Source organism: Nasonia vitripennis, chromosome 5 (assembly GCF_009193385.2).
Source record: "Nasonia vitripennis strain AsymCx chromosome 5, Nvit_psr_1.1, whole genome shotgun sequence".
Taxonomy (NCBI): Eukaryota; Metazoa; Arthropoda; class Insecta; order Hymenoptera; family Pteromalidae; genus Nasonia; species Nasonia vitripennis.
This window is the reverse complement of record NC_045761.1, coordinates 16,567,869-16,583,356: the sequence shown is the minus strand read 5'-3', so window position 1 is coordinate 16,583,356 and position 15,488 is coordinate 16,567,869. Positions and strand designations below refer to the sequence as shown.

The window sequence follows — 15,488 nt, the reverse complement described above, 5'->3', positions numbered from 1 at the left end:
CTTAAAATAACGTAAATTTTGAAACAATTTTACGTTATTTAGTGGAGGGGATTTTCAATTAAAATCACGCTTACAAATATATATATATATATATATATATATATATATATATATATATATATATATATATATATATATATATATATATATATATATATATATATATGTATATTAAACAAGTCATTAATCATTAACATTTGGAAAAAATAAAATTGTATACTTTACGAAGCCGATGAATTACTCATTTTTGAGCTAATAAACAAATGTTTTGATTCCGTTTTTACCGTCTCCCCTATACCCATCTGACTTCTAAATTCAAGCGAGAAGACAAAAGTTACATGAATATCACTCTCGTTCAAGATCAGAACTCTCAGATAAACGGGCGACAAATTCTTCCCACTACTTCTACCCATTCCCGACGAACTAACTCACGAGCCATCATTACAATCCCACGAAATAAAGATAACGACAACGTCGCACGACGATGCAGTCGTTACATCGCGACAATTGCGGCCTTATCACCGTCAGGATCGCACGGAAATCGTAAAAGGCATCAGCCCGCGCGTGTGGATGGAAATCGGAGCGCGATATACTCGCCTATATACGGAAGAACGAAAAATCGTCGCGCTCTCTCTCTCTCTCTCTCTCTCTCTCTCTCTCTCTCTCTCTCTCTCTCTCTCTCTCTCTGCACGGCAACGCATTTAACAGTTATAGCGACACTGCAGCGGCACTACCTTATCTCGTTGCCTACATCTAATCGGCGTTTCTTGCCGCGACGTCTTATCGCGCACGTACTTCCGTCCCAATTTGTCGCGACGGAAAAGAACAAAAAACGGAGGAATAGACGTGGTTCGAGGGGCGCCGGAATTAATGCTAATGGTATGCATATCGTGCCAGCAGTAGTAATTCAATGACGGCGCAATAAATATCGCCCCGGCCGTAGAGATATTGCATCATACAGTCAAATTCGTACAAATGACGAGGGGCACAGGTGGGTCGACGTTGCCCGTCACACAGGCTGTTCAAGTTATTCCTTTCTTCTTTTTTGAAGATCTACATCGGAGAGACCGAAAAGCGTCAGTTTATTACTTTGCGTAATTGAAAGTAGAAGCGCGATTCTTTTCATTTAGTCGATTTTGTACGCCACGCTCGTATAATGAATCATTCTCTATACATCACGCTTTTCAACGAAAAAGTATACAGCGCGACTCGGTGCGCGCGATGAAAAGTATTGAAACTATTCAACCGCGATAATTACAATTCTCTGTCACTCAGTCTCAAAAAACTTTTCTAATTATTAAAACTCCATTTCTTCGCTAACTTAACGCTAGAAATTACCGCGCCCTCGTACAGCAGTAGCTGAGCGGTCGTCATATAATTCTATAAGTTTTTTCCGCGAGGACGAGAAAAAAAACAGAATTTTGCGCAACACGTATACTTTGCCGTGCAGTCGTGTAACGACGGGGGCAGATAAAAATCGCGTGACTCGGCCATAACTTTTAATTGCCAATTACAGCTATTTATATGCGAGCACTCTCCAGACTTGTTCCAGCAGAGCGAATAAACATTCGTTGTTGGGATGAATAAAAAAAGAGCGTATAATGCGAACGGTGGCAGAAGCGCGAGCGAAGCTAGGGAGAAAAATAGAATGAGATTGAAATAGCAGGGGACGCGCTGCTAGTTGACAGTGACGAATCTTTACATTACGTCGAACCGCGGGACGTGCAGAGACGCGTGTGCCTGAGTTAAAAAACATTGCGCGCCGCATCGAGCGGCTGTATGCACGTATGCGAAAGCGGATCAGATAGGCAAATAATAAAAATTCGTCGTGTTTGTTGAACTTTGATAGTAATAATGGCCTTTCCACGAAGTTCGTTTTTTATCTCATTCATCATTTATACAGTGCATGTTCAGAAATTGCAAATATGTTAAATATCAGTAGATAAAAACAGTCATCTTTCAAAAGATATTTAGACTTACTTTAGTAAAACAGATCAAGTTGAAAAATGAGTTGATGTTTTTCAAGCGCTAGCTAATCAGTGTAAAAAATGGAATATGTTTAATTTGGATTCTATATTGAATTTTAAATCCATATTAAATGTATCGATTACCTCGTGACCCGCACCGTCCTCTGCTATAGACCGTTCAAAAAGTATCGTTCCATCATAAGGTAGAATTCGAATATTGCGCAAGTTGTTCGACGAATCTTCCACGCATGAATGGCGCTATTATATACGGACGAACGACATTGTATTCCATTCAGGCTGCGATCTCGCAGAGGAATATAAAATATTCGATGCAGCTTTCGCAGTATGGCAGTAATGATACGGCCTTTTACATGCAAACGGCCATTTCAGCAAAGCCTGCGTAGCGCGCCATTATCATCCAACTATCTCTCAAAGTATACACGGAGCGTGCAGGTCTCAAGAGTTTCCGACCTGAAATCGCTCGACGCGGCTCGCGCCATCGATCGACGCGGCTTTGTGCATAACGGTATTTTTTCATGTATTACGCACAATAGCAGGAAGCATTGAATTATATCAGGATACCCTTGCGTGATTAACACATTATCGATTACGTATAGCGAACAATATGGTAGTCACAGGAGGGGATACATTAAGACGGGATTTGCCCGCGGGAGGAGCGTTTGTATACTGGATTCGATTCGCGTAGGATTCTCACGTTGCGGGCCCCTCGCCAATGAAGACGGAGTAGCGCCGGCAGCTTCAAACAATAACTCGAATTACCCCGACGAGACGTGAGAGCTGTGCAACAGCACCAGCAGCAGCAACAGCGAACGATGAGCGTCTATACTGTTGCGCAATGTGCGCGAGGTGTGTGTGTGTGTGTGTGTGTGCTACCGCGTATAAGTGCTTGTCGAGTTATTGGGAGCTGCTTCTCGTTCACCGCGGGATGAGGGTTGCCAGCATGCGTGACCAGAACTTTATGGCACTTTGTCTCAAAATGAATTCTAATGGGATCGAAGTGTGTTCCTCTGATTGGATTAGTGCGAAGAGACACGTCATTTTCAGCATACGGCCTGGGTTTTCGGCCAATAAACCTGAAAGTGAAGGAAACGTTACGTGCATAATGCTTGCGAAACAATGTTTTATAAGAATTGAAGCTAAAGTTACATTAAAAAAGTGAGAAGAACTTCTATGTTTGACTTTTGTTTTGCTGTAAGCTGCTTGGTTTAGGCAAATCTCGGCTGCATCAACTAATACGCGCTTCGAGTTTGTCGAATCAACTTTTCAGTAACCAGGAAAGCATTTCAAATATTCCGTCAACTATATTTATAAATTCGGACCACGCCAAATAATCCGAAATTCCAGAAAACTTTATTATGAGACAAAATGAAAATCTCAGCTATTCCCGTCCATTATGTCCCATCAATATTCAAAAACATTCGTAAGTAAAACGACTTCCGTCATAATTCACCGCACATCCGCTCAGCGTTGAAAGGTAAAAAAAACCTGAATCACACGAGCGCGCCAACCGTAATCTTCAACTTCCAGCGCCTTAAACTCGCCGTAAAAAAACCCACAGCTCAAGCTCAGAGAGTCCAGAGGCCACCTCAGCGTTAAAACCCCGGTACTTAGCCGGCCTCAGCGCCATCCAACACATCCCCCTCTTTCCTCCTCTTTTCAGAAAAAAAGTCCCATCCTGCACCTGCAGTTGCATGCAAAAACTCGGAGGCGTCGTCCAGGCGCGCGCTCGTAGCTACAATCTATTATACCCGCGCGGCACGCGTGTGTGCGGCGGTGGCGGCGACTTATCCTCCGTGTGCTACAGCTGTAAAAATAATAGCCCTCAGTTACGAGCATACGCGAGACGCGTCTTAACGTCGGTCGTTAAAAGCCCGTAATCCCGAGATTCCTATCCCCACGCGAGCTTCTGTTGTCAATCCGCCGCTGCCGTCGCGTTCACCCCCGGCTTCTTGGCAGAAAGTGCGTTCCACCGGGCGTTTAATACTTTTAGTGCGGGCTTTAGAGGGACACGAGGACGACGACGACGCCGTACACATTGGCCGGGAGATATGTGTATAATGGAGGAGACGCGCCCCGGTGCTTTCACGGCCTTCCCCGCCCTTTGTGAGTCTTCCTTGGGATTTGGCTTGGGCAGTAGTTAAGATTGCACGCGGCCGAGCTTTTTCCTCTCCGCGCACAAAGAGTTGTAAAAGCGCACAAAACGGGCGTAATTATACGCGGGAGAGCTGTCGTTTTTCCTAGTCTTTTTTCCTTTTATTGGATCACGCGCTTAACGATCTGCTCGACGATGGAATCCTTACCCCCGAGCTTGCAAGCATCATCAAGCTTCGCAGGTACACGGAAGCTTCCGCGCGTCAGGTATTGTTGCAGCGCACTCGATTGTTCTCCCGCGTGCGCTGGATTGGAAGTTCCGCAGCATTTCGCCTTAATAGTCTTTTCCGCTGTTGGCTCGCTGTGTAAGATGTGATTAATTGCGAGCATGCCGGCGGGCACCCTTTGTTTGTCCGGCTGTGATAAATCGCAGTCGTTTTGCTTTCGAATTCTTTCATTATACTCCCGCGAGGCTTTAATTAGGTTGAGTTTTTAGCCGGTCATAAGCCGAGGGATTTTTCTCCCCTCTCCAGCTCCACGCGCGGATCGCGCCTTAAATTGAAAAAGTTTCGCCGGTGCCCCCGTGCGCGCGCGAGAGAGAGAAAGAGAGTTAGCTTAACGAGCAAGAACCCAGCCTTCCCTTTCCCGCTGCAGCGGCCTTATATACTTTTTTAATTGCGTACAAATAGCTCAGCGATTAGGCTTTAATTCTGAATGATGACTCTTAACGAGGGACAGAGCGGCCGGCTGGAGATGAGAGCGAATCATCGCCCAATTAAATTTTCGGCTCCCGCCGCGACTGCGTACTAGTCGCTCGAGGAGTGCGAAGAGTCTCCGCGAGGATGTCAATCCGAGTGCAGGTGGGAGAGGGTTGAAGATGAGGGTCGCGTGCGCGCGAGCGCGATCTCGAGTTAGTTGGGAGAAAGTTTAAAGGGCCTAGGCGCGCCGTGCAATCTCGTCTCGACCCGCTGACTTCGTGATCCTTCTCTCTGCGTTGGATGAGATTTTAATATGCTTTTGAAAGATCTTTTTTAGTGGTAAATAGGAGCTCCACGCGCAAATTTGAATTATTTAATTAAGGACGCCGGAGAGAGGTGAGCTTTTTTCTCTCGTTACGGGATGAAAATATCAAGAGTCTTGACTTACCTCTTGACCTTAGCGTAATATGCTGGAAAAGTCTGCGACGAGCTACTGCATGCGTATACTCATGTGAAAATAAAAATACGGTCTTTTGCATGAGTAAAAAGGTAAGAGAATCGATGTCGGGGCTGATTCTCAAGTAGGCTAATAGTTTCTGGGGAAAAAATCATGCCAACCAGCTTCCATGTCAATAAAAATGTTATGCAAACGAAACTCGAGTTGCGCGAACTTTGCTTTCTCGCGGAAAATCTGGCGGACTAACTTTTAAGTGATTGCTTGAAAATTCAAATTCCGCAGAAAGCGATATTTCAGAAACTTGGAGCTCTAAAACAGACTTTGCCGCGGCTTATGATTATTTATGCCGGAAAACCCCGGCAGGGGTATGGGGAGCAACGAAAAAACCAGCGAATCGATAATTTTAAGACTATCGGTTCGAGAAGATACACTCCTTTGTAGAAAGAAGAATAAAAGTTGAATCGAAATTGTTAGTTTTGAAACAAACTACTCGCTGTCTGGCCGTTTCTTCACCTCTTCTACTGTATCTGCAAATGGGGTTAATCCAGGGTATACTCAAAACTCAAAGTAGAAAAAGCAAAAACTCTTGGTGGATTTAAAATGTTAATTTATTCTTATAATAAAATTTCTATACTGTATATAAAGAAAAGTTATAAGTACAATAATTTCATATAGACATAGTTTTATTCGAATGTGCCATCATGTACATAGCTCGAAGCTGCCATCCCTGCACTCGTTCACTGCACTCGCACACGCCTCGGTAAAGTTCGTCTTCATGCGAAGACACTGACCGCACTCAAGAGTCCCTGCAGTCTGCTGCAGAGGAGACTTACTCACCGCAAGCTTCTCTCACTCACTCGCTCTCGTTCATCCGAAAAATCGATATATCGTACACAAGCCTCCACTGCCACACACTCGCTCGCAAGCCGGGCCAAAGACTTTTCGACTGCACCTCACACAAACACACTCGCACGCGCACACAAACTATGGATCCCCGAAGGCTAGAGAGGCTTCTCTCTCTCTCTCTCTCTCTCTCTCTCCTCGGGGGATACATCGAAGAGCCGAAGTTACGCGCGGGGAGTAACAGGTGGCTCGCTTTCATGGTTTGTCGCTGCCGCCGCCGCTCTGCTGCTTGTCGGCGTCATTACTGACGGCCCCGAGCTTCCATTCACGGGCCATTAACGACGCGCCTCGACGCCTTTGCATTCGCCGCCGCTTCGTGATGTGTTCTTCAGCAGTTGAAAGACTACCGAATCTCGCTCGTCCTTTTTTGCGCGCTCTGCACACACGCACACACACACTCACAAGCGCGTGCACTCACTCACGGAAGCTCTCGCTGGCTTATGGCTGCTCGAAGTCGACTACAGAGTATGATTATTAGAGAGAGCGATACACAAAGTCCTATTTACACAGTAGAGATTTTTCCGAATAGATTTATACAAGTAGGTATATTGAGCTTGAGGGAACGAAACTTATACCGTAATAGCGCTACGCATGTACACACTCGCACCGGCTAAAATATATACCTTTTGATTATGTTCGTCGATTAGCGTTATTGCTGTCATACAGAGAAATCTAGACACATAAGCCAGTTTTTCCCGAAACAATCGCGACGCATCGTACGATCGTATTCGTATACAAGTACAGTCTTCTCTCCGCAGGCGCTATACGAAAGGATGCGAGCGACGGCTTCGCGCAGCAGTGGAGCGAGTCCGACTCAATTAGTATTCCGCGATGTCCCGGCGATTTATTTTCTCCGTGTGCGCGCGCGCGCGCGAATATAATACCGAGCTAGCGAGCCGCGAGCATAGGAGAGCTATTTATTGCCGGGGCCGGCCGTTGAAATATTCATGAAATATGAAAGCCCAGGCGTGCGCGCGCGCAGCCGCTCTCGATGGTCCCTCTCTCACTGTATTTTGTTCCTGCTATATACCCTGTGTGTGTGTGGGTATGTGCGCGCACGTTGGTGTTTGTGCACGCGGTTGCATAGAGAGCTATTTTTCTCGGGATTTTCAAAACAACTGGGTCACGCGTGCGGCGTTCCATCGTCTTTCTCCGTCTTCTGGAAATATATAAATAATCGTTGTTTATCTCCCCGAAGTAGGTATCGCCTCCCTGCCGAGAAATCGACTTTCCGTCTTATCCTCTCGCGAGTGATTTCGCGCTGCCGGTCTCGGGCCGAGAAAATTCGGAACGACAATCGCCGATGTCCGCGTCGAGGCAGGTAAGCATCCGAGTCAATTATCTTTGTCTCTCTCTCTCTCTCTCTCTCTCTCTCTCTCTCTCTCTCTTTCCCAAAGGCTTAAAATAATCGGATGAAAGAGTTTGCTTTACTCTTGCCGGACTCTTTCCCACCTCGGCGTCGCGTATTGTATTTTTTTTTCATCTTTCGTTGGTAAATTTTCGACTATACCAGCTAAGAGGCTTACGTGTATCGCGTATCTATTCGCCGCACGACCCAAACAAAGCAAAGTCGCAATGATATTCGAGGATATACGTCGGTGTATATTTACAAAGTGATGCTTTTTTCAAATTTGTTAGTCTCTCTTTCCACACGGAGATCTCGGGGTCCGCGAGCTCGCTCAATTTCGAATTCCCGAAAAAAATCGGTAATTCTCACCATCGACGCAAACTAGGTAGTGAGCAGCTCGATCACGCATCGGTGAACTCGAGATCGCACGCATCTCTACGCAAATACAAAGGACCGTCGAGAGCTTTTTACTCGTCCCACTGCTGACCCTCACATACGCACGTCTACGTCACACATCATTCGCGCGTCACGTGCAGTCTGATATAACAGGCGCGTGTATAAAAAAGGGTACATCCACGATGGATTTACTCGTATTAGCCGCGCGAGCCTCAATCAACGCTGCGTTATGTGTACGTTTGTTTGCGTTATCTCGCTCTCCTCCCACCCTCTATTAGCCGCAGTTCACGAGAGCGTGAATTTAACGACTCTATCCGTCCATCAGTATACACATGCACACACACCACACACGCCTGCCTCTCTCTCTCTCTCTCTCTCTCTCTCTCTCTCTCTCTTTCGCTCTTCGCGAGGACGACTAACAAGATCGGTAATTGCCGCCGTTAATTTGTTACGGCTGCGGTGGTTGCAGTCCGGCTAAAAATAAAAATGACGACGACCGATCGCTGTATAATTGGGTAATCGCTGCGCGGCTTCGACGAGCTTCAGAAATCCATAGCGGTCGATGGAAGCGCGATCAAAGCCGTGTTTACAATCATCGATATAAGGAGAAAGAGGATAACCCGCGCGAGAGTGTTCAAAAATGAGCGCGAAATTTGAATTTCAAGATTGCCTTCGAAGAGCGCGTAAAATGCACTGCACGGCAGGCGTTTCAGCGAGCAGGGTCCATTCCATCGCAGATAACTGGATTCTCGTAAGCGCGAAAAACAGAGCAACGAAATCCGCGCTCTCATCTCTCCGAAGTTCAATCCGATAGGGCAGCTTCTCAGCAGTATACACACACACACACACAGGAGCAGGCTATCCCAAAACGACCTTTATCTCAAGCGCAAAATTTCATTTATACCTCGCGCCTTTCTCTTTCGAAGCCGCGAATCGATACGCGCTTAGTAGGAAAAAAAGAATAACGCAGAGTCGATCGAAGCTATACAGCACACACACACACACACACACACATACACTCGCACCTCTGCGTAATTTTACACAGCTCTGCACTATCGCGCACACACATCGTTCTCATATCCGCGTGATGAAAAGCCTTCGTCGTCCGCACACACACGTTCCAAATATTTCGTGCGACGACGGCGCGCCCCATTTTTCCTGCACTCGTCGTTGGCTGCACCGCATTTTCTCCTCCCCCGTACTCTCCGTATGTATATATGTATATATATGTACCAAGTAGTCCGGCTCTCGCTGAATAATTTCCTCTGCTCCTTGACGTCTCGGCGGTGGTGGCTGCCGCTGCTGCTGCTGGCGGCCTCTCACGGGAACAATGAAGTGTGGCGGCGGCGGTCGTCGTCGTCGCTGCAGTTCTGCCGTGGCGCCGGCTAGGTCGCCAAATTCTGCAACACGAAATTCGTTAAACGCTTTGTTCGCACTGCGATAGGGGTGGCGCGAGCGAAAAAATGCAGTAATGGAGGACGAATGAAATTTCGGCGAGCTTTTTTTACCTCTTTCTCTCTCCCGCGGAGCCATTGTTCGGTATAGCCGGGACAGAAAAGGGGGGTAAAACAAATCGGCCGCTAATTCGTGGTGACAATGTCCGTTAACGAACTGACGAACTGTCCGACTGCGACCCGTTGTTTCCCGGGGAAAAAGCGTACGACGAGTGCGACGACTTTTTAGCAGCTGCAAATGCTGTTGCCGTGCGCGGAGAGGGGCTATCTCACGAAACGGCCCGAGCTTTTCGTCAGAATTGATTTGTTGCCCTCGGAAGAAAGGGGTCACGCAGCTGTGCGCTCGGCCTACGATTTCGCGCCATCGAGCGCATGTTTGTCCGGAATGTTTCCCTCTCAGGTTTTATTTTTCGCGCTATACATTGCGAGAAACAAGCGAACAAAGGCCGCCTCTGTGGCGCACGTAATTTGCGACAGCGGGGATTAATCGGCATCATTGCCGGGCTTTTATTTTCCCGTCGCAGAGATTCGAAATGGAGGGTATTTCTATGCAAATATCAGTCGGCGGAAAACAATTTTTAGCCTGGAATTGTTTAGAGCTGTACGAATCTATGCGTTTCAGCCCGACTATTTTTTTATACAGCATGAAATTTTGACACGGGAATTGGCTCGCCTCTCGCTTCTATTTATTATTCTCTCAGCGAACGAGCGCACATCGAAGAGAGATGAAAACAGAGCGAGGGGGAACGAAACGCGAAAGTAGCGCGGCGCACGACAAATTAAGCCGGCGGCGTATTACGCTTCTTTTTTTCGCCTACTACTCTTTCTCTCTCTTCTTTTTACTTGTTCTCTTGTCGATGCAAAATTGATACACCTGACGCTTCGTGTTTTTATATTAATGCGAGCGCGCGCGCGAAGCCCGAAAAAGTTCCATTTAAACGCTCGAATCCTGGAAAATACTGTCGCGCGCGACGGCAAATTCAATTTGAATCATTGATTAACCACTCGTTTTCTGCCTCTCTCTTCCTCAACATCTCGCGCGCGCGCTTTTATCCCATTTTTTCGTAATTTCACCTGTAGTTGACAGTCTGGCGGAGCGATAATCCACGTTATTACATTTGTATTAATTTTTGCAGCGCGCGATATTGTTCTTTCTGATTGGGACGAATTAAGTGAGACGGAAAATTGCCGCGGATTTCATCCCGTCCCAGCACGCATTTAATAATCGGTTTTCACTTCGGACTTGCTTTATTGCAGTTTACTCGTTTATTGCACTCGCGATCATTGATATAGCCGTGTACGTCGCGCGTGAATAAAAATGATACTGGAATTTCATAATAAAAAAGAGAGGTAGAGTTTAATTGGGATTTTGTCCCATTAACGCAGTTTGTTACGCGAATGTTACAATAAAAAACTGCGTAAAGACTGAATAAAGTTAATCGAGTGTGCATATTTCAAAGCTGACGAGCTGCATGGTTTATTCGAAATTCACTAGCGCAGTGTGTTTCGTTAGTTTGCAAAACCGCGTAGACTCGTTCAAAATTACTGTATTTTGTATAATAACAGGTTGTGTGTTTCGCAAAAAAAACTACGCACATCGGAATACGAGCGTTGATTGAGCAAAAGCGAACCAAAAATCTGACTTCGCATTCCTTCAAGCCCGAAAATTGGCTGTGCACGCGTGACATAAAGAGACACCGCGGTCCGGTCGCGCTTCACGCAAAATACGCAACCGCAGTGACTCCCAAACTTCCGTCGACGCGACCGTGCGTTATGGAGGGGTGTATACTATACGCAGCATAGGGAGTCGAGGGGAACGGTAGAGCCACGTGCAATCAGCTGCTAATTGGGAAATGATTGGAGAGCCTCGACGCTATCGGTGCGGCTATATATAACAGCGACGCGCCTCTCGTCCGCCGGCGGTATAACTCACGAGCTCGGGTTATAAATGCCGCCATAAATGCCAAAGTGGACACATGCGCGCCCGCATTGCTGCGCCAGCTTTCGTCTATTCTTCTTGTTGTCTTACTGCTCTCTTTGGTCTGACTGGCTGCGCGCGGAGGGTAGGGCCGCGCGAGGGCGGGAGCCGAGAGACAGAGAGAGAGAGAGAGAGAGAGAGGGATAGCCGAGTTCTTTTCTGCGGTAGGAGTTTTCGGAGAGAAAAAGAGAGAGAGAACGAATTTAGGACGACTGTACTGCATTTGTCAATTGGAATGAACATCGGCTGTCGAGCGCCGAGTAAATTATTGCTCGGGGATGGCCCGGCTATTATGGGGTTATTTTTCTACGGCCGCGGCAGCTATAAGAGCAGGAAATTGGAGGAGTTCAGCCGCGAGAGCACTTGTGCCGTCCTTTTTCCAGCGGATCCGATTCTTCCGCGATGTATATCTCGCTAAAGATCGAAACGATGCTTAGTATATATAACTCTTTGACGAGCGCGGAAACTCGTTTGCAATAATCACTCAGCACGATCAAACGAGAACAGCGATTGAAAATGTAACGGAACACCCGAGGGGATCGGATCTGTCTATGCATCTTTTAGCAACCGTCATAGCATATCTCGAAATCCAACTAACGGCCATTTTACACAGCTGAGCGCTCCCGCGGAGATTTATAAATCATGCAGCTGGCGGATAATTGAAGCTGGCCAGCTTTCCTAAATTCATCGTGGAATTCGTCTAATGTAGAATGCAAAGCCGAGCTCTCTCGTTTAATTTCAATGAGGCTCGTCGGCGCGGAGCGGTCTATTAATTCGCGAAAGCGAGAGAGAATAGTATACCCGCGGAAAGTTATCGTTCGTCGAAAATTCAGGCAGCTTTTTTCAAATTTACCGATTGCTCCGAATCGATCGAGCTTAATTTCGTTCCGACCAGAAGCGCGCAGTGGGATATAGAGAGGAAAAAAGCGAAGCCCGAAGTTATTAACGCTCGGAACGGACACGCGTCGCCCCGCTCTCTGCACTTAGTCCGGCAATCAGGTAGAAAAATATGGTTAGCGAGGACGTCGATTTTTTTTGTCCTCGGCGGCCCGGGCACCGATTTTTGCATAACTCGATCGACGCGTTTCCAATGGCTTTTCGGGTAATCGCCCATCGGCTTTAATACCCGTACGTCGTATCCGATTAGAGGCCCGAAATTTTCAAACAATATTCCGGCGATGCTTTTTAATCTCGAGGCCGTCGCCCGGAGGAAAATAGCTGCTTGCTTGTGTGTGTACATGCATATGCGAGAGGCAGAAGCAGTGATACAGCGGCTGTATGTCGCTATAACTCTGGAGAATATAACGAGAGAGGGAGAGACAGAGACCTCAAAGCGAATGACCCTCGATGTCTCCGCGCGCCGTATTCGGTGACAGCGGGATTATGTACACAGTATATCGGAGCTTCTGCGTTTGGCTGCTCTGTTATTAGTCCTGGAGATCCGAGTCTCCGAGGCGGAGCAATAAACAACAGGGCCAAGTTCGCTCTATATTGAAAGCGAGCTGACGACGATAAATACGAGCTTTTACTTTTATTCATCCGCGAGACAGCGCTTTTATCGCGTACAACGCAGTCGGCAAACAAAGGACTCGTACATCCAGTGCTGCAGCCGCAAGTCCCGAGTACAAGCCCTGCAGTACCAGTCCCTATACAATATACAAGCCGTGCAGGGTACTCCTTGCGGGTCACAGAGGGAGAGCAGCATTGCACGTAGTCGCGTTCTTTAATAACCATGCTATTAGAAGCGCTGGCTCGTCGCCGCCCAGGGGACTCCCCCGGCGTCCGCCGCAATTAGTTTTACGAGCCTTCCTTCGCCTCTGTATGCGACTGCGTATACCTATACATACGTCCTATACATACGTAGGTGAAGGGACGAGGTGCCGCCGGGGCTTAAACGGCCCGTAATGAAGGTTATCGCTGCTGCCGCCCCTCTTCGAGTGGGCATCACCGGATTATCGGAGACCCGCGCGCGGTAGGCATTAACGCGACGTACGTGCCTCCGATTGATTGGGAGGCTAGACTCGACGGGCGGAAGGGCTGCTGTTTCATGCCGAGCCGTTCTCCATTTCCCTCTAGCTTTTTTCGACGCGTGAGCAATTTTTTTCACAAAGGGTTTTCCATTTTTTCCGTTCGTTCGTCCGACCCGGCAGTTTGTATTTTTTTTCCCCACGACCGGCGCAAGTTGGCGGATATGAAAAATACGCAGCGGCGAATATGTCGGGCGTCATCGGTGTTTTCCTTGCGCCTCTGGATTTATGCCGTCCCGGCGTGATTTATACGGGCCAGCTGGTATACGCCCGACTGCCACACGCCCAGCGCGTCGCCGCGAGTAAACAGCGTGGGATTCGTTCCGGGTTTTTGAAATTCGCACGTCGCGAAGCGTTACACGCAGTTCCGGCGTAATGGCCCTCGATGCTGGCAAACAATCGAGATTAGCCTTTCGGCGCCGAGCTTCTAATTCAATCTCGGCCTCCGGAGCGAGTTTCGAGCTTCGACGGGTTGCGGTCGCTCGCTCTCGGTACTAGAGACTTTGTGCGCGAAGCTGCCGTGTGGAGAGCTCGATGGTTCTCGAACACGTGCGCCGCCGCTACACGCAGTTAAGAAGAGGCCGTGGCTTTTTTCTTCGCTTTTCGCTCGTCGGGCTGTTTTTGTTTGCGGACTGGTCGCGCGTCGAGAGCTTCGAGAGCCTACCGCTGCCTCCGCTGGACAGTTTGTTTGCATTGCGGGAAGGCTACTGATGGAGCGGTCAGCTAATTGAGGGGTTTTGGCATGTTTACGATGGTTTCGAGGCTGTTGCTCCGACTGATGAAATATTGTTCAAAAGTGCGCGCTCGCGTCTGACTGAACTCGGGCGTGACCACTCGTCGGCTTTTAGCGCGTCGAGGATTAATCGTACGCGCGTCGATTCGACCGATTATCATCAACTATATACCTTTGACTGCGCATTTCACGAGCGTCAAATCAGCGAAAAGCCGATGGAAATGATGCCTCTCAATACGCTCTCCCATCGGCTGCAATAATAGAAAATCCCGGCGGGAAAACGAGCATGATAAAGGAGCGGGCACTCGAAGATTCTTTTACGGCCCCGATTACAATCCATAAAACATACGCTTCGCCTTCCCTCGCGTTCGTTCAGCAACTCGAGTGGTTATACGAGGGAGTGGGAGCTCTTTTACGATATTACCCCCTGTCTGCCCTCTTACCGCTTCCTAATTCAACTTCTCAGCTCTTGCCGGGAGTCATCTGCTGGCAGCTGCAGTAGCGGCTACTCTCGGATGACGTCTTGCTCGGGGAATCCGTCGGAATTTGTTACGGAACTTTAAAGTTCCATTTAGCCGCTGCCGCCGTCGTACGATTACGCGGTAGGATCGGAAAGTTTTGCTCGTTTGGCCCAAGCTTCGGAACGCGCCGCGCGCTGTCGCAATATTCTCTCGTTTTGTCCGCGACCTCCGCCAGTATAATAACTCAATTCGCGGGAAATTTCTTCTTTCGCGGATGAGGCAAACAGTCGCGACGTTCCGAAATAGTCCTCCGGCTATGTGTGCTCTCTCTCTCTCTCTCTCTCTCTCTCTCTCTCTCTCAACTATATAAGCGTATGTCGGAGCGTGGGAGAGTGCAAAGTTTCGGAGCGAGGTGAAATTATTGCGCTGCCGGCTGCACTTTTTTCGCAAGCGCTCGTGACGAATTTTAAACTTAGATTAGGGGATTATGCATGCGGCGCGTCGCGCACTCGTATATACGCGTTTTCCCATCTCTCATTTGTCAACGGCTTTTCAGCCTGGATGTGCTCGCGTCGTTTGGGCTTCGCCATTTGGCCCCGATGAAAAATGCGCAGTGCAAAATTAATACGAAAACACTCCTGTCATTAGCGAAATCAGCCGAAAAGCCCCTCGACCGCAAAAAGAAACCGAGTGTCATCCGGAGAGCGAAACCACAACAGCCGCGACAAGCAGTTTCATCCGGTAGCTCTGTGTATACACGCGTATATACATGCACGTTTAGCAAGTGATGCCAAGAGGGCGAGAGAGGGAGGGAGAGAGAGAGAGAGACCCTTGGCGGAGATATGAGATTGTAGCGCCAACTGCCAGAGCAGCGCGGGCGAGCGCGCGGCGTTTCACTAACGAGGTTTCGCCTGCGCCGCGCATATTCACAGCCGCCGGGAAATGTAACCCGAT

At 48.1% G+C, this 15,488-nt stretch overlaps 1 protein-coding gene across 1 annotated transcript in view; it reads right to left on the bottom strand.

Moving 5' to 3' along the window:
- Positions 1 to 5,824: 5,824 nt before the first annotated feature.
- The window catches only part of LOC100680294, a 43,979-nt gene continuing 34,315 nt past the window's right edge, over positions 5,825 to 15,488 (bottom strand). Inside the window, exon 3 of the mRNA XM_003424689.5 lies at positions 5,825 to 9,281. Within this exon, the coding sequence (XP_003424737.1) occupies positions 9,267 to 9,281 (15 nt within the window). The 3' untranslated portion in view covers positions 5,825 to 9,266. The remainder of the gene's footprint in view (positions 9,282 to 15,488) is intronic.